Genomic DNA, 26,411 nt, shown 5'->3' with positions numbered 1-26,411 from the left:
CACGCTGTTCTTTGATGGAAGACAACTGGAAGCACACCATGGTGGTTGGCAGCCTGAGGTCCTGGGATCCTTCAACCTGAGCTGTTCTGTGACTCTCATCCCCAGATATTTGGAGCCACCTGACTGCCATGTTTGCTGTAGAAGTATAACTCGTGATGAGTTTTTGAAGAATGCAGTGAGTGACTCATGCATCTATCGCATGTTCAGCCCAAGTCGGAAATTAGGGCAGTTTTATGCAAGACATGTTAGCATCTCTTAAAATGCTACAGCTATAAGGAGTGCCTTATTCTTGGCATCCATCTGGATTTTTGCAAAGGCGGTGCTTGGAGTGGGTAACAGCACCATGTGTGGATTCCATATCTCACTGTGACCAAAAGGAATCCGGAGCTCCCTATCTGGGAGTTAATTCTGTGCCTTGAGAGTGCTGCGAGGGCTTAGAATAGCTTATAATAGCTGGTACTGCTGCAGGAGGCAGCCGGGCAGCAAAACGACGTGAAGAACATGAGCAGAATCTCATCTCCCTTATTTTCCTTTGGGCTTTAGGGACGTTCTGCTTAACTATTTGCACGTCCCATCATGTGAGCACAGCGAGCCCAGGTGGCAAATGCCACTCCATCTTCTCTTGCTGCATGAAGCTGCATTCAGCCCAAGTGAGCTCAGCGAGGCTCAGATGCTCCTGTTGGTGTGGGAGCAGTAGATCCACTGACATTCATTGCTGCTTGTTGAATGCTGATAGAGACCAACCAGTGGGTGTGAGCACAGAGAGGGTGCGTGGCGTGTGCTGCAGTGGGAGAGCAGTTTTGATGGCCACAGTATGCAGGCTCCTGTTCATCACTGGTGAAAATGCACAGCTAACTATGGTGACTGTGCTGAAAAATACTGTTTGTAGCTCTATCAAACAGAGTTACAGTGCTTGTGTATTGGTTGTAGTTTCTGTGGAAATAAATAGGAGGCATTACTTTTGGAGCAAATAAATGGGGTTCCACTTCACTCGTTGTGGCTCAGCAAGCCAGAAGGTTGGGCACCCGTATTTAATTAGTTATTAAAACTTCGCGTGCTCCTTATTGTGTCTAGTAGGGTGTGCAGTAATTAATGATAAGAGGAAGTCTGTCCCAGATATGGCGTGTGCCAGAAAGGGAGCTGCTCTATTGCTGGCACTTGTGTCTGTAATCACTGTGGAAAGGCAGAACCAACAGCAGCAGTTGCTGCTCCAAACAGTGTTGTGCTGGGAAACCTTTTGCCAAACAGCGTTGCTCAGGTTCTCCCGTGCCAGGCTGGCTGTGCGTGGTGGTGTGGGGTCGGCGGTGCCGTTCCTGCTCTTACTCCTGCATCCTGGCTGGGTGCAGTGCTGCACGTCCCTGCTAAGTTCCACGTTCCGGGGTGCACAGGCAGCATGGAGCAGGTGAGGAGCAATGTGACTGAGGTTGGCAAGGATGTGTGGAGGTCAGTGGCCCAACCTCCTGCTCACAGTGGGCTGCCCAGGGTCGTGTTTGAACATCTCCAGTAATAGAGTTGTGGCATTTCTGGCTCACCTCCCGGTAAAAAACAGTTCCTTACAAAGCCACGGGGTGGCTGAGGTTGGCGGGGAACTCTGCTCCACCTCTGAAGGCAGTGGGAGCCTGCTGCTGTGTGCAGCCATTAGCGAGGAATGAGCAGCTCTGCGAGTGGGGAAGGCAAATCGTGGCAAAGAGAAATGCAGAGCGTGAAGCGGCAGCAGAGGAGAGCTGCAGTGTGGGGAGAAGGAGAGGCTGGGGAAGCCGTAATTAAGGGAGACAGACTGCAGCTCCAGGAGGAGCCCAGCACAGCACTCAGTGCTGCTGGTGGTGTCTGTGGGTGTGAAGGAGCAGATGAGCTGTGCTGGGGAGGAGGCACAAGCTGAGTTAATGAAAACATTAACTATGCAGAAGCTGAGGAGCTCAGATGAGCGCTGGTAGCTGGACCTGCATCCATCCAATTTTCCCCGTCGCTTCTGTACAGACCAAATGTGTCCTTAGACAACTGGGGTTTTCTTCCCTTCCTGCCACCATTCCCAGAACCGACTCTCATTTCAGGCAGTCAGAGTTACTGTTCCCTTGTCTGAGCAACGAGGGGTCAGGTTTGGAGCTGTGGGTTTTACCATGGAGCTGCTGCCTTGCTGCGCAGGTTTGCAGTCTCTGTGGCCCTTTTGCTTTTGGGGTTCCCCATTCTCCTCCCCCTGGCTCTCCTGGGGCAGCATGGCTGCGGCCCTCGCTTTTCTGGGGGCAAGCATGTGTTCCATAACATTGCTTCGGCTCCACTGGAGATGAAAACCCTTCGGCCCCTAGAGGACGGCTGCTGACTGTGTCCCCTCTTGGAGGCTCTCAGACGTGGCAGTGGTGACATTGTGTCAGAGCCGGGCAGCACAGAGCAGGGCTGTGGTCTGACGAATTAGCGTGCACCAGGGAAGCAGGGGCTGGTGACACGGCGGTGACGCTGGCGGTGACACAGCATGGGGAGGAGTGGGGTGAGCGTGCCGGGCAGCACGTCTCTGTGCTGGGGAGGAGGGAGGGTCGGCAGTGCTGAGCTGCTGGGCAGCGGGGAGACCAGAAAAAGGTGCTGGTCACCGTGCAGCCTTCATGCTGGGAGCTGCGGGATGGGGAGGACAGAGAGAAGAGGAGGGATGGACGTAACCTCACTGTGCTGCTGCCCGTCCCTCCTCGCTCGGCGCACAGCTTTGGTGGCTTGGGCGACTCCAAACGAGGAAGGAATCCAGTGCCCAGAGCTGGGGAGAGCTGGCTGTATTGTGGTGTGTCCCAGGCACAGCAGGCAGTGTGGGGGTCCTGCAGCCCAGCGCTGTCCTCATAGCACATCCCTGCAGAAAGGTGCTGCAGTCAGTGCCCAGCCCTGTGAGGTGCAGCTTTTTCCCCATTCTGCCATTTCCCATTGCTTTCTTACTGCCATTTAGTGATGCTCAGTGACCGGGGCTGCTCCTGGAGTATCCTGACAAGTAGTGCCTGTTTCTCTCTGCTGATTAAATGCGCTATGATTGTTGATCATGTAGTGCTGCCTGTTGAAACACACCAGTGTGCAGTGCAGCCTGTGTTCCCATGTGTCCAGTGCTGCCAGAGCCATGCCTTGTCCCCAGCCTCGTGCCTATGGGGGGGGGATGGGGCACAGCTCCCTGGGACTTGTCTGGCCGTAGCGTGCTCAAAGCTGTGTGCTGTGAGACCTAGCAGAGCAGCAGGTCACAGTGGCTGCTGAGTCTGGCCAGGTATGGCGCCGGCAGGTCTTGTGTAAGCGGCAGTGGTCAGATGGGCACCGTGTGTCTGTACAGCTGCTGCTCAGAATGGGGAGAGCAGTGGCAGAGGGTCTGCAGCCCTGCTGAGGGGCCATGACCCCTTGCCTGTGAAGGGGCTGTGGGCGAGTGCTCAAAAATACAAAGCAGGCCACTTTTTTCTGAGCAAAAAGGCTGGATTGGCCAGAAGAGGTGTCTGAGCTCTGCAGCAGGTGCCTTTTGGTACTGCATTTCACATCTGCTTCTGTAAGAGAGTTACAGGCTCTTGAAGAGCTCTCCTGCAGCTGAAGCTCAGGGTGGTCAGACTTGCTCAAGTCGTTTTTTCCCACCAACACCAGGAGAAGGTTTTTTTGGCATTAGGTGGTATTTGCTCTTTATCATGAGGAACCACCAGCATGATGAAACGTCATGAGTTTGGTGCAGATGGCCACGACTCGATGATTTACATCATGCACACACGGAATACATTTGAAGCGCGCTACAGGTCCTCCGCACATTCTTTTCTTACTGCTTTTCAGTAACTCCTACTTGGGGAGATTTTCTTACTGCTGTCTCTGCTTATCCCTGCATGGCTGAGGAGGAGGAGAACGCATTCTCCTGGTGCTGCACAGAGGGGCTCAGAGAAGTGAAGCAGCCTGAAGGATGGCCTGCCTGCCTGAAGTGCCCCTCAGCACGAGCAGATAACGATCAGCGGTTCCAGCACATTAATCAGTGACAATGGTAGAACAGTGCAGAAGGGATGGAAATATAAAGGAAATGCCTTTTTTGAGTGCTTGGGGAAAGTGATATACTTCATGATGATTGAATTCTTGCATTGCAAGAGGAGTTTGGACGGTTCTTAAACAGCAGGCCCCAAAAATAGACCACGCTGGATCCAGTCTACCTGGAGACATCAATAGGGAAGCTGGCAAAGAGCTGAGTAAGGTGGTTTGTCTGCCCTTAGTGTTGATTTCCACTAAGACTCCAAATACCTGAGAGGCTTTGGGAGCTCAGGTGGCACAGTATCCACTTCTGGAAAAAAGAAGGGGAAGGAGCTGAATTCTTATTGACTGATTAACTTGACATTGCTTCTGGGCAGAATAATGGACTCCTTGAAGTGGAATTCGATGAATAGAGAATTAAGGGAGGACAATACAATTCATGCAGTTCCGCAAGGCATTGGTAAGTGGGTCTGATCAGCTCCACAAGGTGCTGAGTGCCCTGCAGGCAGGGAGGAGCTCGCAGCCTCCCACTGAGAGGACTTATGGGATGGTCATGTTTGCAGCCCATGGGAGCAGCCAGTCAGAGCTGTTCGTTATCCCAAATCTTGCAGTCTTAATTGAGTGCCCCTGGAGGAGACGGCACCTGCGTGGGCTGGGATGAGCGGATGCCAGCTGCCCGCAGCTTGGCTGCTTTAAGCCGTGCTTTAGGAGGGTCTCACTGCTAGGAAAGCAGGGCTAAACTCTCTGGTTTGCATTGTAACTCGGGATGTGTAATTATTGCTTTTGCCTTTGAGTAATTGGAAAGAAAATCAAATCTTACCACTTCCTCCCAGAAGGAGGAAAGACACCAAGGCACTGGACTGTCTGTCTCCTCCACCTTTTGCACAGGTTGGTCATAAAATCAAATTGCTTCTTGCAGGCAAAGTTCAGCCCTGTTGTTGGTGCTGCTGGCCTGTAACCAGCAGGCAGGCAATAGCTGCTGGTGGAGCTGATGGACGGGGCTCAGGCTGCTGGCTCTGCCCAGCACCCAGCTGCACTTCATCCAGTGGTGTCACTGCTGGACAGGACAGGCAGTGCTCAGGGTGATACCTTCAGACTCAGGGGATCTGTAAGAGCTTTCCTGTTGCACATCATCTCTCTTCTGCTCCCGGGTAGAGGTGTTGGGACGTTTTGCGCTGACGTCGAATCGTGGCAGTGATGACATGATGGCAGTTGCCTGTCGCAGTGGGATGGGAAGTCTGCTGCCTGCTGATGTTGAGTGTCAGTGCCCAGGTCAGGCTGTAGCAGCAGCCCACGTGGGAGCTTTCAGAGGGTTGTCTCATCCCCTCCCCTGTCACATAGGGGGTACTTCCAGGAGCTCAGGAATCAGCAGGGAAGGGGTGTAGGAGGGAATATATTTTCCTTCTGCCAGGGAGCTTATGCATTGCTGGAGCTCCCATTACCAGCCTGAGCTGGGTGACAGGAGCTGGATGCCCTCTGCAGGTCGGTGCCTGGCTTGCTGTCAGACCCTGGTTTTATGGGTCTTGTTGCTCTACTGTTTTTTAATGTTTTGAGAAATGTTAAAGTTAAAATAAAATAAAGTTAAAATAAAATAAGTCTTGTTACTTGTATACAGTAACTGTATCTTTATGAGGGTTGCTCCGAAAGTAATGCCTCCCATTTCATGGTGTCAGCCCCACAGTGTCAGAGGTGGATGCTGGTGGTACAGCAGTAGAGGTTGAACCTTCCCACCAGTGCCCCATTTTGTGTTGGTGCTTTGTGACAGCAGAGGGGCAGTCTGACAGAACGGTGTCTGACACAGAGGTGTGGATGGAGCAAAGTGTGTCACTGAACTCCTCCATGCAGAAACAGTGGCACCCACTGACATTCATTGATGCTTGTTGAACGTTGACGGAGACCAACCAGTGCATGTGAGTGCAGTGAAGAGTGGGTGGTGCATATCACCAGTGGGTCAGCTCCACTGGTGCAGCTTTGTGCCAACACAGCTTGCAGGCTCTTGTCCTTGCTGGTGAAAATACATAGCTAATGGTGGTGACTGTTGTGTTTTGTAGCTGAGAATTTTTCTCTATCAAATAGTGGTGTTGTGCTCATTTTATCAGTTGTAGTTTCCATGGAAACAAACAGGAGGCATTACCTTCAGAGCATCCTGCAAATAGGGATTCCTCTTCACTATTTGCAGCCCAGGAAGCCAAAAGGTTGGGCATCTGTTCCCTATCCTCTCTGCGTCTGTCATCACCTTCACAATGACAGTTTTTCCTACCTCCAGTTGGGATGACTCACGTCCCAGTTTGCTCCATCTCTGCTAGTGAGGTCCCTCTGCACCTCCCAGCAGCATCTCCTCCCTGGTCTCTCCCCATTCCCACTGTGCAGCCAGATGTGGCCGTGGAGTCCTCTTTGCTTTCCTGCTCCCATGTGAACAGACACAGCTCCCAGCTCTCCTCATGTTCATGGCAGCCTCACAGGTACTTGCAGACACGCTCCTTTCCTCGTCTTCCCAGCCCTTCTGAAGCTCCTAGCTCTGAGTCAGAAATGTGTACAACTGTCAGTAGGATGTGACCTTCCCCCAACACATCATCATGATTTTCTAATTCTGCCTGTGACTGCCAGCTGGAACCATACAGCATCACAGCTACCACAGCCGTCGAAATGACTCAGTCATAGGTCATAGCCTAGAGACTATTAACAAAGTTCTATTCAATGAAGTAAGTCCTGATCTCATCAAAATGAAGAGGGAGTGTTAGGATGGCAGCATTGCTGAGAAGACGCATTGGAATGGCAGGCGGTTTGTGCTGTATATGGGATGTGGATTGCTGTGATGAGCTGGTCATGCAGCTGGACATGGAGGTCAGAGTTAGCTGCCATTGAGCCAGCTGAGCTCCCCATGCTGTGCTGATGCTCTCATGGGCGAGCAGGCCTGGCTTCCGCCACCGGCACTTTGGTTCCTGGGACTGCAGATGGAGGGGCTCCGCTCTGATCGGGTTTGCCAAGCACTGGTGGTGGTGTGTAGGTGCTGCAGTGCAGGGAGAGGTCCTGCAAGGTATCTAGAGACGTTCTAACGATGGCACTGTTGTTAGTGGTGAGCTCAGAGCCTTACTGCCTGACTTCTGCTTGCACGTGGGAAAGAAGATAGATAGCCCTGTGCCAAACTTTGTCTGTGAGTCAGGGCTCGCAGCTGATTTACTGCTCTGAAGTTTGTCATACACTTTGGTTTCCTTCTCTCTGTAGCCAAGTCAATATCCCTGGCAGCCCAGGAGGATCACTGCTAGAAAGCTTTTGCAGCCCCTGGGAGAAGGCGTTGGTGACAGCAGAGACTCACTGTGGGGCTCTGAGTGCTCAGCAGGGCTCTGCTCCCAGCAGGAGTCTGCAGCTGCTGGTACTGTGCTCTGGGTCTGCATGTGAGCACATAGGGATGGAAGGAGTACAGGGAGGAAGGAACTTGCTTGCCTCTTTTGCACCTCCTGTGCCCCTGCACGCTGCAGTGTGAGGGCTGCGTTACCCAGCCCTGCTACTGTGCTCCCCAGAGCCATTTCTGAGATGTGGGTGTTCTCTGGCCATGTGCCACTGCAGCCGGTATGTTTTTTGCCAAAAGCAGTGAGTAGGCACAAAGTATCTGTTAATCGGATGGTGTCAGAGGTGCTATGGCCACGTGGCAAGAGGAGCCAGGGCACGGCTGGGCTGAGTCCTTGTTGCTCAGTAGGGGGGGAGTGAGCTGAGGAGCAGCAGGCTGTCCTTGGGGAGATGTATCCTGGAGAAGGCTGCCCAGCAAGGCAGGGCCGTAGGGAAGCCAGCCCACACTGCGGCACTTAATGTGCAGAAGGGCTTTGATGTACAGCAGTCATTTTCTCTCCACTGTGGGAAGCAGCACTGCCAGCGGTGCATCTGTCTCTGACCAGGAAGGAGCAGTGCTGCCAGCTCCTGGCCCCACACGCTGTGGGACGGGTGACCAGATTTGAGCAGTGTCCACAGCACGCCCATCTGCTCTTTTCTTTCTCCGCAGAAACAAAGGAGGAGCTGGAAGAGCTCATGTCAGACATCAAAAAGACAGCGAACAAAGTGCGCTCCAAGCTAAAGAGTGAGTACACACCGGTGCTGCTGCAAGGCGCTGGGGGGGGTCTGGTGATGTCCCTGAGGCCAGCACTTCTCAATGATTCCTGTTGTGCTGTGGCAGTCAGCTCTGGTATGAGCCCATCACAGAATCACAGAATGGCCCGGGTTGGAAAGGGTCTCGAGGATCACGAAGCTCCAACCCCTCCACCACAGGCAGGGCCACCTCCACATTTAATACCAGACCAGGCTGCCCAGAGCCCCCTCCCGCCTGGCCTTGAACACCTTCAGAGACAGGCCAGCAGAGGCAGCCCCAAACCCCCTGGGCACCTGCTGCTCTGGGCAGTGACCGCGCAGAGCGCAGTCTCACCTGGAACATCGGTGCCCTCAGTTTTCTCCTGCTATCCAAGTGATTTTTCCACCTCCGTTTCCCTCAGCACCCTCCGGTGGGTCCCATCCGGCCCCACAGATGTGTTGCAGCCCAGGTGAAGCAGCAGGTCGCTCACTCTTTCCTCCTAATCGTGGGGTTTACTCTGCTCCCTCCCCTTTGTTCCAGCTCAAGGTCTGAGTACCCCGAGGATAACCAGTCTGTTAAAGACAGAAGTAGAGAGGGCTTTGAGAACCTCAGCCTTTTCCTCATCTTGCTAATGTTCCCTACTGCAACCAATTAAGGATAGAGAGATTCTCCTTGTCCTCCTCTTGCTGTTACTATATTCGTAAAAACATTTTTTATTATCTATAACAATTTTGACCAGATGAAGTTCTTGCTGGGCTTCTGCCTTTCTGATTTTCCCTCTGCATACCCTGTATACATACTTGCACTCTTCCCAGGTTGCCTGACACTTCTTCCAAAGGTCATAAACTCTCTTTCTCTCCTGGAGTCTCAACAATTGTTCCCTGTTCTAGGCCAGTCATCTTCCCTGCTGGCCCATCAGAAGGCACACAGGCAGCTGTGCCTTTAGGATTTCCTCCTTGAACAATGTCTGACTTTGCTGGGCCCCTCTGCCCTTCATGGCTGACTCCCATGGGATTCTCCCAACCAACATTCTAAGCAGGTCAGCTTTGCTGACCCTCCTTCTTACTTCACCAAGTGTGGAGAACTCCATCATTTCATGGTCATTATGTCCAAGACAGCTTCCAGACACCCCGTGCAGTGGTGATGCCCGACCTCACAGCCAGTACCGGGAGAACAGCTGAGCACGGGTTCTTCTGCTTGTGAACGTGTAACCAGCTGTACAAATCACAGGTTTTCAGACTTCTGTGCAAAAAAAGTCCTTTGTCCTTTATCCTTTCTCTTTTTCTCTTCTTTTTTCTTTTCTTTTCTTTTCTTTTTTCTTTTCTTTTTTTCTTTTCTTTTCTTTTCTTTTCTTTTCTTTTCTTTTCTTTCTTTTCTTTTCTTTTCTTTTCTTTTCTTTTCTTTTCTTTTTCTTTTCTTTTTCTTTTCTTTTCTTTTCTTTTCTTTCTTTTCTTTTCTTTTTTCTCTTTCTTTTCTTTTCTTTTTTTTTTTTTTTAAGGAGCTTTAAGAGCCCAAAGAATGGCAGGGCAGACTCTGGTTCCACTTCCCTTCCAGAAAAGACTCATCAGTACAGTGTTTCTTCTCTGTAGGTCCTTGTGCCTTGTCCCACTCCACCTTGTGGCCAGTGTGATCATTGGAAGGAAACAGTCAGGACTGATGAAAAAAAAACACCACCATCTGCTCACAGTGGATTGACTCTCCTTTAGGAGAGATATTGCTCATGCAGTGGCTAATTCTAATTACTGGCTTCTTGGGAAAATGTGACTTTATTAATTATTGTAAATGTACAGTGTTTGCCAATACCGTTCCTTGGGAACAGGGAACGACTGATGACAAATGCTGAAGAAGGCCGACTGCTGATGAAATGGCAGGGAAATGCTGGCAGGAGCTTTCTTCCAGGGTTTTTAGCAAAATGAAAAGGACAACTCTGTGGTGCTGCCGGGCCATCCCTGTGCGGCTGCTATTTGTGGGATCCCAGAAGAAGTCTCAAGCTTTGATGTTTTGCAGAGGTGTTTCAGCTCTGGGTTCCCTCCTCTTGCACAGCAGGAGGGCAGCCCTGTACTCCTTTTTGTTTGGGTATGGGAAAGCTCTGAGATCAGAGCCAAGCATTGCATCCATTTCTAAAATCTCTTTGGCAAACAATCTCTTTTTCTTCTCTAATCAGCCTGAAATAATCCGTGTTTTTCTACCCAACCAGGTATTGAGCAGAGTATCGAACAAGAGGAAGGACTGAACAGGTCATCTGCCGACCTGAGGATAAGGAAAACTCAGGTGAGTCTCTGCCCTGGGGGGCGTTCTCATGGCTTTTTTGGGGGAATGAGGCAAAGTTGTTCTGTAAGAATTGGGTGTGTTATGTGAGATTAACAAGCTAAATTGGGTTTTGTTAATGAGACTTGGGTATTAAGGCTGTACCTTTTCCTCCAGGTATGTCCCGTGGCTGCTCAGTTTTGACAGGCACGTGTGCTGCTCTCATTTCTGGTCTTGTCAAGGGAGATGGAGCGTGTTGGCTTTATGAGAGATGGGGACTGAGGGACATGGGGTTCTGTAGGTCCAGTAACACACACTGGTAACTGGGAGTCACTGATCCTGCTTTGAACTTGATGTTGGGCTGCATGACCTAGTGAAGTCCCTTCTTGGGCTGAAATATCACATAATTCTGAATACATCCCCTCCCACCACCTCAGACAAGAAATATTGTCAAGAACTGTCATGTACCTCAACTTCAGCACCCTTTTTTACACTGTCTCCCACAACATCCTTATAATGAAGCTCAGGAAGTGTGGAGGTGTTCCAGAGCCACAGAGATGTGGCACTGAGGGATGTGTTCAGTGGGCATGGTGGGAACTAGATGATCACAGAATCACAGAATGGCCTAGATTGGAAGGAACCTCAAGGATCATGAATCTCCAACCCCCCTGCCACACACAGGACCACCAACCTCCCCATTTAATACCAGCCCAGGCTGCCCAGGGCCCCATCCAACCTGGCCTTGAACACCTCCAGGGATGGACGGGACATCCACAGCCTCTCTGGGCAGCTGTTCCACCACCTCACCACTCTCATAGTAAAGAACTTCCCCCTGACATCCGACCTAAATCTCCCCTCCCTTGACTTAAAACTATTTCCCCTCATCCTGCAGTTATCTACCCTTCCAAAGAGTTGATTTCCCTCCTGTTTGTAGGCTCCCTTTAGGTACTAAAAGTCTGCAATGAGGTCACCCTGCAGCCTTCTTTTCTGCAGGCTGAACACCTTAATGATTCTGTGGTTCTGTGATCTACTGCTTCACTGCTTGGTGATGCTACACAGTCTCTGTTGTGGGTTGGCCAATCTACTAGTGGGCCTTCAATGAGAAAACCCTTTGCAGAATGGGGCCATTGCTCTGGCAGTGCTTCTTCGGCTTTTGCTTCTCCCTTTCTTCAGGGCAGGCTCTGGTGCTTTGTCCTTGGTGAACACACTGGCAGATGTGAACAAAAACAAGACATCTCAGAGCAGAGAAATGAGGCCTTGTTCTGCAGCAAAGGTCTTGTTTTATCAAGCCATTAAACTGATAATGCAAATAGCAGCTGCCAGCATTATTCTTCAGTTCCCATGAGTGGGGGATGCAAGCAGCTTCACTCTCATGGGGGTTTTACCCACAAATATAGCTCACCAGGAATCTTATTTTCTCAAAACACTTTGTGGGGAAGCCAGAAGAATTTGATTGTTTTTATTCCTTTTCAGCATAGAAAGCCTTTTGCACAGTCTGCTCCCCCGTGTTGCAGTCAGCCCCTAATCAATACCATGGTGACATTAGTAATTCTCCTCTGCAGAGGCTGCTGCCAGCACGGAGTCCTGCATGATCATAACCCCACACAGGTGAGGGAGACTGAGCCTGAGGCAGTGGACAAGCAATGCTATGTAGAATGAGTGCAAGAGAAATGCTTCAAATGTGTGTCAGAAGCAAGTGGGAATGCCAGGTGCTGGGCCATGCACATAGCAAAGCCAAAGCAAAGCATTGTGCAGAGTGTGCAGCAAAGCAGGATGGCAGCAAGCCCCTCTGTGTGTCATCTCTCCTGCTTGTATAGGAGTTGTGGCACAGCTCTGCTGTGGCTGCACAGCCCCAGGGACCATCCCCAAAGGTCATTTTCAGGCGAAGGAACAGCAGCAGAGCTAGGACCTCTGAGCTGCCATCTCTCTTCATTCCTTAGTAGGGACAGAGGAAATTTGGGCCATCTCTTACCTCTTCTTGCTCTTCTGAGTCCTGGTGCTTGGGTTTGGCCATCCAACAACAAGCCAAAAGCCCAACTGGAAGTCTGACACGTGGATGAGGCCCTGAAGAGGGATCACAGTGTGTTCAGTGGGTGGGGACCACAGCCTCTGCCTTGGAGCAGTGCCATACCAGGCTGCTCATGGCCTTGTTGGTCTGCATTCTCACTGTCTGTGAAGATGGACACATTATGGGCACCAGGCTCGTGGCTCCTCTGGGCCCTAGTCCAGTGCTTGATCATCTTTGTAATGATTTCCACCCCTCCACTGCCCCTAATCCCTGTCAGATTTCCTATGGGAAATTTCCAATTGCCAGTATCCCTGCTTGGTCTACCACCTGTTGTCCCACTACTCTGCGCCTCCAGCATGAGTCTGGCTCTGGCTTCTCACCTCCCATTAGGTTGCTGTAGTCAGCAATAAGATCCCTTCAGCTTTGTCCCTCCAGCCTCTCTCAGCCTGTCCTCGTTCATCCTCTGCTCCAGCCCAGATCGTCTTGGTCACCTCGAAATCTGTTTGGACTTAGTATCGCTGTTCACAACCCTTTTTGTCTAGCAGTCCAGTTTTCCCTCTGCATTATCCAGCCCGCATCTCATCAAAGGCCTGAAACTCAGGGTGTGCACACTGTTCCCTGACCTTCCCTCATCTGCACAGCTGCTCATACCATTGGAGAACACAATCGGATTGGTACAGCATGATTCGCCCCTGGAATATTCATGCTGGCCATTTCCATTTTTGTTTACAATAAGGGCAGTGGGGCACTGCACAGGTTGCCCAGAAAGGCGGTGATGCCCCGTCCCTGCAAACACCCAAGGTCAGGCTGCAGGGGGTCTGAGCACTGATGGAGCTGTGGGTGTCCCTGTGCACTGCAGAGAGTGGGACCTGATGGCCTTTAGGGGTCCCTTCCAACTCAAACTGTTCTGTGATGATTCTATGATAATTCTGTATTCAGTGACTTTGGCAGTGACTCAAAGATGAGCAGGCATGGGTTTCCCACATCCTCCTCCTGAAAGATTGGTGTCACGTTTGCCTTTTGTCAGTCCTCTTGGTGACTTGCACTCACCTTTGTCTACAGAAGATGTCATAGAACCAATTTGCAGTGAATTGGTCAGTTCCACATTCAGATGCATCCTGTCTGGTCCCATGTGTTTGCTTATCGCCAGCTGTATTGAGTGTTGCCAGAGTTCACATCACTGTCTGTGTGGCCAGGCTCACCTTCACTTGGCTGTGCTGTCTGGAGTCAAAGAAATTGTTGGGAACCAGATTGAAACTAATTTTAAATCACTGGTCTGTGAGGAAAATTTTGCAATGTCTAAACCTCCAAAGGTGTCAAAATTGTCACTTTTAAACTCTTTTCCTGCCATACGTTCAGCAGCATGCTCTGATCTGTCTAGAATGAAGCCCAAGGAAGCCATCCTTCTTCTGAAAGGCGCATTTGTGCATGGGAGTCAGGACAGGTTGATCTGGAGATCTGATTTAGATGTCTGGTACATGAAGTGCAGTCGTTGTGTAGGTATTTCTGCAGTGAGGGCTTCACTGCTTTGCACTATGAGCAAACCTCTGAGTGAAACAAGGAGCTGATTCCCCGTTAGCAGGCTGTAAATCAGGAGTGGCCAGGCATTAAGATTATGGACTTTTAAGTATGAAAGTAATATCGAATTCATAATGGAGCGAACACTGGCATTTATGTTCTTCCAAATGTCAGTGCTTGTTATTCAGAATAGCTTTTGCTTTAATTGGTTCTGCACTCGGTTTGCGTAGCTGGAGGAAGTATTTGCCCAGAAGGTGGGAGCTGGGCTGTCCCACAGGAGCCCCCCAGGATGAGCACTTCAGAAATGTCTCTTAATGATGGAAACACTCAAGGACAAGCACAGGATCATAGAGGCTGGGAAAGACCTGACATCATCCAGTCCAGCGCCCACCTTTCACCAGCGTTGCCCGCTGACCACGTCCCTCAGTGCCACATCTGCCCTTTCCTTAAACACCTGCAGGGACGGTCACCACCCCCCCGGGCAGCCTGTGCCAATGCTTCACCCTTCCTTCTGAGAGGATTTCCCTCATACCCACCCTGACCCTCACCTGACTTTAGCTGAAACAGCTCCATTTCGGAACTCCAGTTAATATTTTCTGTTTAATGAATTTGTTTCAAATTCAAGATCCATTGCGATGTGCTTTTATTTACTCTGGATGTTCAGGTGGCTTTCATTTAATGACTAAAAGCCGTTTAAAATGCCTTTTCTAACCCGTTTTCATGAAACTCCATGTTCCTTGAAAATCAGATGCATTCTGTAGACATGTAGGATGCCTGTGGGAACATAAAATAACAATCTGACGAAATAAACACTGAGTTAAATAACTTCTCAAGTAAAAGAGAGAGGGTACACTATGCTGCTGAGCAGCAAGGAGTGTCATTCAGCACCCAAGGCGATATCTGGCTTCGGAGCAGCGTCTGTTGAAAGCTTTCAGCAGGATGAGCTGGATTTTAGGAAGACCATTTTGAGAAGGCAGAACAAGAGTCTCTTGGACCGTGCGTGGCAGTTGTGTGGGGTTCTGAGCCATGAGCTGGGGGTGATGGCAGCCACTCCAACCATGCTATGGCACCTGGAGCAGAGGCTGCCTGCTGACGTGGGAGCTGCCCTGGGCTTCCGTGGGAGATTTGCCAGCAGAGGAGGAATAAGACTGCCTGAGCCTGAGGCTCTGCCATAAATACCGAGCTGCTGCTTGCTGAGAATAGCTGTGAAGCAAAGGCAAATGTGTCTGAAGATGTTTCCAGTGCCGTGCCCAGGGGTAAGGGCTGCATTGGCTCAGGACACGTGGACGCGTGGCAGGAGCACGAGGAGCTGTGTGCATTGGGCCTGCTGGGAGCTGCAGTGTGGGGAGATGCCGTGTTGCCCCAGTCCTCCCCACATATGGGCTCTGAGGTTCCCTCCTGCTCAGGCACAGCCCTGGGGTGCATCTCTCTGTGGTGGTGAACTGCTGTGAGGGTGGGCTGTGCTAGTGGACCCGAAAGTTGCAGGGGAAACGCTTGGAAGAGTTCCTTCATCACGTCAGTCACTCTCAATTTTTTTTCTCCTTAGATGCTTTCTCATCCATGCTGGATTTTCCCATCTTTTCCATCCTCTCCTCTCCTTTCTCCCTCTGCCACTTTTCCATGTCTGTTTTGGTTCCTGTTGCTCCCTGTTCCTGGCTGCACAGGCGGGCTGCAGGGCTGATGCTGATGGCTGCTTTGCTGGCCATCAGCTAGCTCCTGCTTGCAGGTGCCCTGTGAGTGTGCTGCTAGGTTGTGCACCATACTTGACTCTGGAAACTCCATTTCTGGCATGCTGGAGAAAGAGCTAATTGAAGAGGCGGGAGGGTTTGGAGGTAGCGTGCGTGGGGTGCTGTACCCTAGCCCTTCTGGGACAGCCTCAGGGCTGCTGGCTGTGCTCATGTTTGCTGGCAGCTGGATCACAGAGTGCTCCTGGCACAGACTCCTGTCTTATTTTAAGATATACAGAAGGGAGATCACCAGCAGAGCTTCACGGAGGGCACATCACACCTAGCTAACTTGATGATCTTCTATGGCAGAGTGGCAGCACTGGTAGAGAAGGGAAAGCAACCAGTGTCATCTGTGTTGACTTGTGCATTGCTTTTGGTACAGTCCCACAGAACATCTTTGTCTCCAAATTGGACACACAGGGACACGCTATTTGGTGGCTAAAGTGTTGTCCAGGACAAGTGACATCCCTCAGGGGTCTGCATTAGGACTAGAACTGTTCAATACGTTCAGTGGAGATATGGACAGAGAGATTGTGTGCACTCCCAACAGTTTGTGCACAACGGTGAGCTGAGTGGTGCAGCTGATACAACAGAAGGAAGGGATGGCATTCAGAGGGACCAGGAGGTTCTGCACCTGGATGGGGGCAATCCCAAATATCAATGTGTACTGGGGTATTAATGGAGTGAGAGCAGCCCTGCAGAGAAGGACTTGGGGTTCTGGAGGAGGGAAAGCTGAGCTGAGCCAGCAGCGTGCAGCCCAGAAAGCCGCCAGCAGCCTGGGCTGCATCAGCAGAGGGGTGGCAGTGGGCAGGGAGGGGACTGTCCCCGTCTGCTCTGCCCTCGTGAGGCCCCACCTGGAGTCCTGCGCCCAGGCCTGGGGCCCCCAGCACAAGAAAGACGTGGGGCTGTTGGAGCGGGTCCAGAGGAGGGCACGAGGGTGCTCAGAGGGCTGGAGCACCTCTGCTGTGGAGCCGGGCTGAGGGAGCTGGGGGTGTTCTGCCTGGAGAAGAGAGGAGAGCTCACTGCAGCTCTCCTCTGCATGTTAGGGCAAGGGGTAACAGATTTACACTAAAAGAGGGGAAATTGAGATGAGATAAAAGGAAGAAATTCTTCACTCAGAGAGCAGTGAGGAGCTGTACTGCTGCCGAGAGCTGTGGGTGCCCCATCCCTGGAGGTGCCTCAGGCCGTGGATGGGCCCTGAGCAGCCTGAGCTGGAGGCACCCAGCCCACAGCACGGATAGGGCTGGGGGTCTTTCAGATCCCTTCCAACCCAACCAAACCACATGCTATGGTTCCATTACGATTTTTGAAGGCTCTGCTGCCACTGAGGTTCCTGAAGGGGGGCAGTGCTGTGTGGAGGCTGCAGAGTACAGTGTGACCTCCATCACAGGCAGGCCCTGGTCCAGCCACACTCTCTGGCCATGTCCAGGTGCCCCTGCCTGTGCCTCATGAGCAGGAGGGCTTGGGCAGCGCACCTGGGGGGGCTGCCAGCTCACTGCCCGCTCCCAGCGAGGACAGCCTGGTTCAAAACCAGTTCAGTGATGTTTTGTCTGTCAGATGCGCTGGCCCTGCTCCCTTACCAGCACATTCTCTGTTGCTTCTGACAGATCACTGCGGTGCTGTCAGACCCACGTGCTGCAGGAGCAGCTGGGAGGTGAGCAGGCGGTGCTGGGCTTCCAGCTCAGTGCTGCTGTGTGCTGGCCACGGGGTTGGCACGGGGCACTGTGCTGAGTCTGCAAATTGTGCATCCTTGACGTGGCCGGGGCAGCCTGGCCTGCAGGCGGTGTGCGGGCGGCTGGAGGCGGTGACCCCCTCTGTTGCTTTTCCCTCTGCAGCACTCGACGCTGTCACGCAAGTTTGTGGAGGTGATGTCTGAATACAACGCCACGCAGACCGACTACCGGGAGCGCTGCAAGGGCAGGATCCAGCGGCAGCTGGAGATCAGTGAGTAAACGGGGCTGTGTGCTGCACTGGCTGCTGGGCTCTGGCAGGAGCACAGCGGGGCTGCGGGCAGTGGGGATGGCCACCGTTATCCTGAGGGTTTGCAGCTTAATGCCACGGTTGGTGCTTATTCAGCTGCTCAGGTTAAGAAAGGCAGAGAGCTGCTCTCTCTCAGAGGGCTTCTGTTGCACGTGTGCCGATGTAAGTAATGGGAGAAAACTAAGCTCTTGAGACTCGGGCACTCTGCCACAGTGTTCCCCTCAAAGCAGCCCTGTCGCAGCATTGTGACCATAGAATCATCGAATCACAGAATTGCTCAGGTTGGAAATGACATTAAAGATCATCACGTCCAACCGCAACCTAACTATGCTACCTTAACTCTAACAACCCACCACTATATCATGTCCCTGAGCACCACATCCACATGATTTTTAAACACATCCAGGGATGGTGACTCAACCTCCTCCCTGGGGAGCCTATTCCAGTGCTTAACAACTCTTTCTGTAAAGGAGTATTTCCTGATATCCAACCTAAACTTATCCTGGTGCAACTTGAGGCCATTTCCCCTCGTCCTGTCATCAGTGAGAAGAGACCAGCCCCACTCTGCTGTAAGCACCTTTCAGATACTGGCAGAGAGCAATAAGGTCTCCCCTCAGCCTCCTTTTCCTCAGACTAAACAGCCCCAGTTCCTTCAGTCTCTCCTCGTAGGCCATATTTTCCAAGCCCTTCATAAGTCTTGTTGCCCTTCTTTGGACCTGCTCCAGCACCTCCATGTCTTTTCTGTACTGAGGTGCCCAAAACTGAACACACAACTCGAGGTGAGGCCTACAGCGGCAGGATGACTTCCCTGGTCCTGCTCACCACACCATTCCTGATACAAGCCAGGATGCCATTGGCCTTCTTGGCCACCTAGGCACACTGCTGGCTCATATTCAGCCCACTATCCATCATTACACCAAGGTCCTTTTCCATCAGGCAGCTTTCCAGACACTCCTCCCCAAGCCTGTAGGTTTGCCTGGGGTTGTGACCAAAAAATGCAGGACCCGACAGTTGACCCTGTTGATGTGATGGCCCTGAGCAGCAGTGGTGTCCTCTCCCTGCAGGTGGGCCCCAGATGACACCTCTGAGGCTGCAGCAGCTGTGGCACTGAGATCTCACTGAGACCCCCCATGTAACCGAGAGACCATTGCTTGCTCTGGGGAATTGGTGGCACCTGGTTAGCTTTAGAGAAATGGGTCATCTCCCGCCAAAGAAGAGCTGCCATCATAACTAGGGAAATAAGCACCGAGTCAGGGTGAGCAGATCATGGAATCATAGAATGGCCTGGGTTGCAAAGGAGCACAGTGCTCATCCAGTTCCAACCCCCTGCTGTGTGCAGGGTTGCCAATCAGCAGACCAGGCTGCCCAGAGCCACATCCAACCTGGCCTTGAATGCTTGCAGGGATGGAGCATCCACAACCCCCTTGGGCAGCCTGTTCCAGTGCACCACCACCGTCAGAGTGAAAGACTTCCTCCTAACCTAAGCCTCCCCCTGTCCCAGTTTAAAACCATTCCCCCTTGTCCTATCACTGTCCACTCTTGCAAACAGTCTTTCCACAGACTTTGCTAATTGGCAATTTTTTTTGTTTTGTTTTTTGTTTTTTTTCTAATAAGTCAGTGCCTCTTCCCTTCAAACCCACCTTGAACAACAAGATAGGGCTGAAGGGGTTCGTGCAGGGTCACCTGAGGGGTGGGAAAGTCATCATGCCTGTGAATGTGGGTGCTTGTGGGTATGGGCAGGTCTTGTGGAAAGCCAGGAGGTTTCACTGTGCACATTGTTCCTCTGTGTGATGTGTAGTGATAACAAATGTTTATGCTGTCTGAGTGGAAGAGGGACTGACACAAGGCTCAGCGAGCGCTTGGCATTAGTGGGAAGCAGGATGGAGAGTGTGTGTCAGCTCCTGCAGGTGCTGACATCTGTGCTGACACAGATCTGTGCTGTGAGCTCACGGCATGCTGCTCATCCCAGGGATGGCTGCCTTGTGCTACCTCCAAAGCCCCACATCACAGAGGGTGTTTACAGGGCAGCATTTCCCTTCCTGCTGCCCTTCTCATCCATCCACATTTAGCATATGGCTAAGAAAGCCCACGGGAAGCCCCTGCTTTGGGGGTTGCCACTGGGGAGGAGGCCACACGTTCCTGGCCCGGCTGTGGACATAAACCCATTTGTTCAGTGGGGAATCAGAGCTGAGAGCATGAACTGCTAATGAACAGCCTTTACTCCAGAGCCCGCCGCTCACTGGGCATGCGTTCCCAGCACTGGCAGAGCAGTGCACATGAAGTCCCCTGGGTCAGCAACCTTCTCCCATCCCTCACTGCAGTGCTGTGTCCAGTCCCACATTGCCACCATCTCCTTGGTTGTGCTGCAGTGGAGGGGTTTGCAGCTGGGACTGGCCCTATTCAGAGGTTCAGAGATGCCCTGGACTCATACCAGAGAACGTTGCTGTCCCTTTTCATACCTTCTAAGGGAGCCCGTGGGTAGTGTGTGGTGGGGTGTGCCACGCCAGACCTCAGCCCTTCCTTGCAATCTTTCTGTTGGTTTCAGACGAGCTGGGATGCATTCCTGTTCTCCCCTCAGTGTGTAGGGTTTGGGATCCTGGAGAGCTCCAGCCAGGGGTACAGCACTGGTGTGCGGGTGGAGCTGGCTGTCCTCGTGGGCTTGCCAGGCCAGGGCGTCCCTGCAGTCTGTCCTTCTCTTGGGTTGCTCTCTCCATCCCGTCACTGCCCTCTGTGCTCAGGGAGCTCAACTCTGCTCCTTGGGGATGGCTGGAGCCAACAGAGCCCTGTCTAGGGCAGCTGGGGCTGTAGCCAGGGCAGTAACTCCCTCTGACTCCTGTGTGTTGCTTGCAGCTGGCAGGACCACCACCAGCGAGGAGCTAGAGGACATGCTGGAGAGTGGCAACCCGGCCATCTTCTCCTCTGGGGTAAGTACCGCAGGTCAGCCTTGCTGCCAGCCTGCAGCCGCACCAGTCCCTGTCCCTGCCTCAAGCACTGCCCTGCAATGGGGATGTGGGCACAGGCAGAGTGCTGCTGGGGCCTGGCTGCGCCTTCCTGTCCGTCCCAGTAGGTGCACTCCTTCCCAGCCCTCCCTTTGCGCCTCCTGGTGTCCCATCCCAGCATTGAGGGGCTGCGCTGAGCTGCACGCTGGCCTTGTCTCCCCGCAGATCATTATGGATTCCAACATCACCAAGCAGGCTCTGAACGAGATCGAGACGCGACACAGTGAGATCATCAAACTGGAGAACAGCATCCGAGAGCTGCATGACATGTTCATGGACATGGCCATGCTGGTGGAGAGCCAGGTAGGGACGGCCATGGCTCAGGGCCAGCTCACTCCAGGGCTGGAGGGGAACAGAGCCGGGACACAGAGGGCACAGGGGTAGGCAGCGTGGGGCAGCCCATGGGCACACTTTCCCCATGCAGCCCCCTGCTGGGTGGTGCTGCGGGGATAGTGGGATTCTGTGCTTGGGGCGGGAGGTGGGGGGGTGGCGTAGGAGGGCAGCGGGTGTCCGACATCTGACTGCAGACCAGTCCTTGTCCCTGGAGCTGGGCACTGGCACTGGGGGACCTGTGTGGGACTGGGCCCCACTGCAGAGCCTGGTGAGCCCCAGGCCCACATTTCTGTGTCTCTGCTCACCCCCCTTCTTGCCCGCCATGCTGTCGCGGCCTGAGGAAACATCGGTGCAGGTAAAGCCTCGCCTGGCCTTCGCCAGTGCTGCATGCTCGGCTCTGCATGGCTGCACTCTGCATGTCTGTGGCTCTCGTGTGGCACTGGGGCAGGCCCAAGGACATGGGGTGAGGGTGGAGGTGTCTGTGCATCCTGCCCATGGCACACCCGACCCTCTCCATCTCTACAGCTCTCCCCTGATTTCTGCAGGGCATCGGGCTGGATCTGCTGAGCTAGGCCAGGCCAGGTTCCCAGGGCAGGTCACAGGGCCAGTGCCATCTGCTTCCAAGAGGAGAGTCTTTTTATCTTCTGTCCCCCCTAACCGGCCCCAGTGTGAGCAGAGTGTCAGTCTGTGCAGAGCCACCCTCACCTTGTTCAGAGCTGCCAGGTCCTGTGTCCCCACATTGCTATTACTTTGGGATCCCTGTGCCTTGTAACCACTGCTGGAAACCCTGCCTGTCCCCACTACATCCTGGTTCCCCATGAGGCCCATGGACAGTGAGTCCCCCATGGTACGTACAGACAAGGAGTGCCCTTTGGGTGACACAGGACACCATGACCATTCTGACCTTATGTGCTGCCAGTATCCATACTGGCACCCCGCAGCCCTGCAGGTCTGCAGGGACTGCAGGACCCAAGGATGCTGTGCAGTACCTGTGTGGGAAGGGGCACTACCAGCCCTCACCTGCCTTCTCTGGGAGATGCAAAGGCACGGAGCTGTGCAGTGGGCTGCTGTGCAGAGCACTTGCCTTGCTGTGACCACCAGATTGTGCCAACGCCTTTCATTGTCCCACAGGGTCGGGGGCTCTGAGCTGTGGCACAAGGGAGGCAGGGAGCAGAGGAGCACCACATGTTGGCAGCTGCTGCTCTGCCCCAGACATGGCACTGGTGGGTGCAGGAAACAATTAAGATGGGAAAAGAGCATTGTAAATCTGCTGGTCATGACCCCCAGCTCTGTGCCATGGGGAGGATGTTGGGGTTCAAGCCCCACCTTGTCCCTGGAAAGCGCATCATTGACACCTGCAGGGGCTGAAGGGTGTGGGTCGGCTGGGGAGCATGTCCCCAGATCCCAGGGCAGAATCCTGCAGGACCCGGTGCTCCAACTCACCAGCCTCGCTCCAGGAGACTCTGCTGTTCTGCAGGGCACTTGTGCAGATCTGAGCAGTCATCCCTGCATGCTTGTGGCTTTGTGAGCATCCCACATGGTGCTGCACGTGGCTCTTGTCCTCTATCCCTCCTGCTTCTCTGGTGTACAGCACAATGTCAATGCACTCTTCAGTCTGAGCCCCCACCCCAGGGCTGCCCGGGGTGCCCGCTGCCCGTGTGCCTGCAGCAGGTGGGTGACGGTCTCTCTCTCCTTCACAGGGCCGGAGATGGGCAGGGTGATGGCTCCATGGTGCCAGGGAGCAGCGGGGAAGAAAGGAGCTTACAGCGGGTGGGCTCTGTCCCTGCTCTGCAGGGTGAGATGATCGACCGCATCGAGTACAACGTGGAACACTCTGTGGACTACGTGGAGCGAGCTGTGTCCGACACCAAAAAAGCGGTGAAGTACCAGAGCAAAGCCAGACGGGTGAGTGGCAGCACGGGGAGGCTGGCAGGCCAGGGCTGAGCACCCAGACACGGGCAGGTAGCACTGGGAGGGAGGCTGTGGGGCAGGGCTGCCACATGAGGGGAGGAAAAAGGACAGAGTGGATCCGAGGGCCGGGCTGGCTGTGGGCCTAAAGGACGAGGAGATGCTGGAGAAAGGTGGTAGAGCTCTGACCCCAAGCACTGTCCTGTTCCCCAAGCTGAAGGAGGGTCAGGCCCTGTGCTGCTGGTCAGAGCCTGGGGAGTAGGGCAGGCCCCAGCCCCCAGCACTCACGGCCCCCTCTCCCCTCTCTCTCTTTCGGTGCCGGGACACCCGAGCAGAAGAAGATCATGATCATTATCTGCTGTGTGATCCTGGGTATCGTCATTGCCTCCACCTTCGGCGGCATTTTCGGCTAGACTCCCCTGACAGGACTGCTTGTGTGTGACGGACGGAGCCGCGCGTGTTGTGGGGCCGGAGCGAACCACGCAGCCCCGGAGCCCCCCAGCAGCATTTCAGTTTCTAATGCATGGTTGTTTGTGATGCTGTGTGTGCGGTGCGGTGCATCTATGTGGAGGGAGCGCCGGCCCCGGGGCGCAGATGGGGTGCAGGGGACGGTGATGGGTGTGAGGGGGACCTTTGGGGCAACCCAAGCTCTCATCACTGCTTGGCCTGGGAGGCTGTCGGGAGTGGGGGAACAGAGGTACCGTTGGGCACTGTGCCGGGCCAGGAGCCTGTCGGTGACACCCAGAGATGAGACCAGCATAGGGTGTTACAGGCTCCTCAGGAACACAGAGCCCAGTCAGCCTCCCCCCAGTTTTTCCCGTCACCTCTGGCCAAAGCTCTCATGTCTGTCAGCCGCATCTGTGCTTGCAAACCACTTTCATTAGGCTGCTTTTCCTACAGGGCGCTTCCCAGGGCTGTGCTCTGCCAGGCCCTCCATCCCTGCTGCCCTGCTGCAGGTGCCCGGTGCTGCTGCTGGGTGTGCTGCTGCTGCCAGTGGGTGCTGCATGGTGGGTGGTTCTGTTCCTGCCCTGCCCAATGGAGCAGCATGGGGTGAGGAGCTGCTGCTCGGGTCCATTGCTGAAGCCTGGGGATGGGGACAGCTGCATGGGCTCAGTGCTGCAGCCCAGCACCGGGCTGGCAGAGCAAAAGGTCACAGGGACTTTAAGGGCAGTGAGTTTCACTGGCTACTTGCCCTGCTCCACATCTTCCTTGTTCTTTACTCAGCTCTGGCGCACAGTGACCCGGCTTTTACCACCCCCAGGCCTGGGCTCTGGTTGTCAGTGTTTGGGGATAGCTCTGACACCCACAGCCCTGGTGGTGCTCGCTAGGAGCCAGGCTGTGGCCAGCGCTGTGCCTCCACATAGTGCCCTTGGGCTGAGGGTTGGAGGCAGGAGGGCTTGCTCCTGTCACAGTCCCAGGAAGCAGCCCTTGTTGCATCCACCCCCACAAACTAGGAGCAGCAGCCTTCCTTCTCCTCCTCTTCCTCCTCCTCTGTGCCACCAACTCCTGAGTAGGGCAATGCCTGACTGCTCCTTCCAACTCCGCCACATCTTAGCATCTGCTTGCCACTTTCTCCTGGGACAGTGCCCTACTGCCTGCCCTTCACCTCACCTCACCTCACCTCACCCAGTGAGACACCCACACCAACAAGTGGGTTGCAGCCGTGTGCTGCCTGCTGCAGGTGACCTGAGACTGCTGCAGCAGAGAGGCCTGCATTGCCACCGAACTGTCGTCCCTGTGCTCCTGCCTCAGGATGGTTGCAGGGCTCTGCCCTTGAGTTCCTCAGGGGACTGCAGTGCTGTGGCTTGCTCACAAAGTGCCAAAGCACCATGGAGGAGCCTGAGCAGGGCAGGTGCCTGGTGCCAAGCTTGCAGTCATGCACTGGGGCAGAGGTTGGATGTGAGCCCAGGCACTGATAGCAGAAAAGGGGCACTGTGGCAGCACACACAGCTGCAGGCAGAATGCTCTTTCCCCACTCCAACCAGGTCCAGACGAGTGCACCCAGCCTCCACATTCCACAAGGGGCTGAGGGGCTCGAGCTACGAGGCAGGGTGAGGGTAGGCCTTGCTGGAGCTGAGCCCTGCTCCCACCCAGCTCCATCCTGTCTGGTGCTGCAGTGCTGGCACCAGCCTTGCACAGCGTGCTCTCAGATGGAGGGTACAGACCATTGGCCACAGCTAGGATGCAGCGCTCCCTGTTCTACCACGTGGCCCCTGCTTGCGTTTGGCTGCTGATGGGGAGCATGTCCAGCTTGGCCCCTCGTGCCACCCAGCCCAAGCTCCCAGCAGCTGTGGCTGTCAGACCATCCAAGATTGGAGCCCCCTTCTTTCACATTCCTGTGGTGACTGGTGTGAGCTCCAGTGCTGCAGCCTGCATGGGCACGAGGGTCTGGGGCACTGGGATTGCTAGCAGGGTGTGAAGCTCCCCTCCAACGTGGCAGTTGGGCATGGGCACAGCCCTTGCTTTGTGGGCATGTCTGGCTATGGGGGACAGAGCTGGGGCTGACGTGCCCCCATTGTGCAAGTGCCTGCTCCTGCAGTTTGCACAATGCCGTATTGAGGGAGGGAGAGCACCAGGCCCCCCATGGGAAGCAATAACACTACTGCTGGTAGCACTGCTCCTAGGCAGGCAGGCAAGAAAGTTCATCTCAGGCTCTCCCCATAGCAATGCCCACTGCTAGCACAAGGGGATACTTTTCTTCCAACAAGTGGTTCCTGTGGCACAAGCTCACATGACATCAGGGCTGCAGCCTGCCCCAGTAAAGGCACAAGGCCCAGAATAGTGCTGGAACAAGTGTTCCTTGTGAGTGCTGCCACTTTCAGCAGCAAAGCCGTGATTCTGCCACTGGCACTTCACTAGGTCTGTGCAGGCAGCAGTGGCTGCAGGCTCTGACATGAGGGAGGCAGAGGAGCACACTGCCATCGCTGCCCCGCAGGCTGTCTCGCACTGCCCTCACTGTGAGGGGAGGGTGTTTTGGTGCAATAATTACCCCTGCACTACGGGAAGCCCCGTTCAGTTCCTTTTTACCTGCCTGTCATTGCATGTACAGACCAAATCACCAACAGTGTGGTTGTGCTTTGGGGAAACATTTCACTTTTTCTTTCTAACCTCCAACCTCAGCCCACTTGTCCTTTGGGTTCCACCACCTCTGTTCCAAGTGCCACCTGCCCTTCCAGCGCTGGGAGCATGTCAATGCAGTATTTTACGAGCAGTGTGGGGCACACACAGCTTGCACTTGAACTGAGGATTGTTTTGGTTTTTTTTCAGTTGTTTTGTTTTATTATTTTTTTTTAGTAAGTAACGTACTTGAAGGCTTTCCAAGCCTCCTGTGGAGTTGTACTGTTGCTGTACTGTGAGCTAAGTGTCCTTGTTTTCTATGTGGATCTTGACCCTGGCTTGCTCTGTCTCACTGGGCTGGATGACACTGTATTGTTGCCTCTTATCTCCTTCACCCTTTCCTCCCTTTCCCACTCTGCTGGCCTGCCTTTCTTCTCCCAAAAGCTTTGGGTGCAAAACAGCTTCCCATTTTGTGGAATTTTTATGTAGAATAAACATTTGTAACTGTAGAGCTCTGACTGGCACCTCTGTTAAAGGGGCAGGGTGGAAGTGACAGGAAGCAAGGACTGGGGTGGGGAGACTCCAACACCCTCAGAGCAGTAACACAGATGGGGGGCTGA

General features: G+C 53.7%; 1 protein-coding gene across 2 annotated transcripts in view; it reads left to right on the top strand.

Annotated features, from left to right (window-relative positions):
* The window catches only part of STX1A (syntaxin 1A), a 46,151-nt gene extending 19,851 nt beyond the window's left edge, over nt 1-26,300 (top strand). Inside the window, exons 4-10 of one of the 2 annotated variants that reach the window (XR_014887570.1) lie at nt 7,952-8,026; nt 10,212-10,285; nt 17,350-17,458; nt 20,345-20,418; nt 20,659-20,796; nt 22,527-22,731; nt 23,070-23,110. Coding sequence is in view for 1 of the 2 variants with exons in the window: in XM_085240847.1 (XP_085096973.1) it covers nt 7,952-8,026; nt 10,212-10,285; nt 17,350-17,458; nt 20,345-20,418; nt 20,659-20,796; nt 22,621-22,731; nt 23,070-23,147 (659 nt within the window). In the remaining variant the exon portion in view is untranslated. Of the gene's footprint in view, nt 1-7,951; nt 8,027-10,211; nt 10,286-17,349; nt 17,459-20,344; nt 20,419-20,658; nt 20,797-22,526; nt 22,732-23,069 lie in introns of both variants that reach the window. The other variant, XM_085240847.1, reaches the window with a different exon arrangement.
* Nucleotides 26,301-26,411: the final 111 nt, after the last annotated feature.

Source organism: Meleagris gallopavo, chromosome 21 (assembly GCF_905368555.1).
Source record: "Meleagris gallopavo chromosome 21, MGAL_WU_HG_1.1, whole genome shotgun sequence".
Lineage (NCBI taxonomy): Eukaryota > Metazoa > Chordata > Aves > Galliformes > Phasianidae > Meleagris > Meleagris gallopavo.
This window is presented reverse-complemented; position numbering and strand designations above follow the sequence as displayed.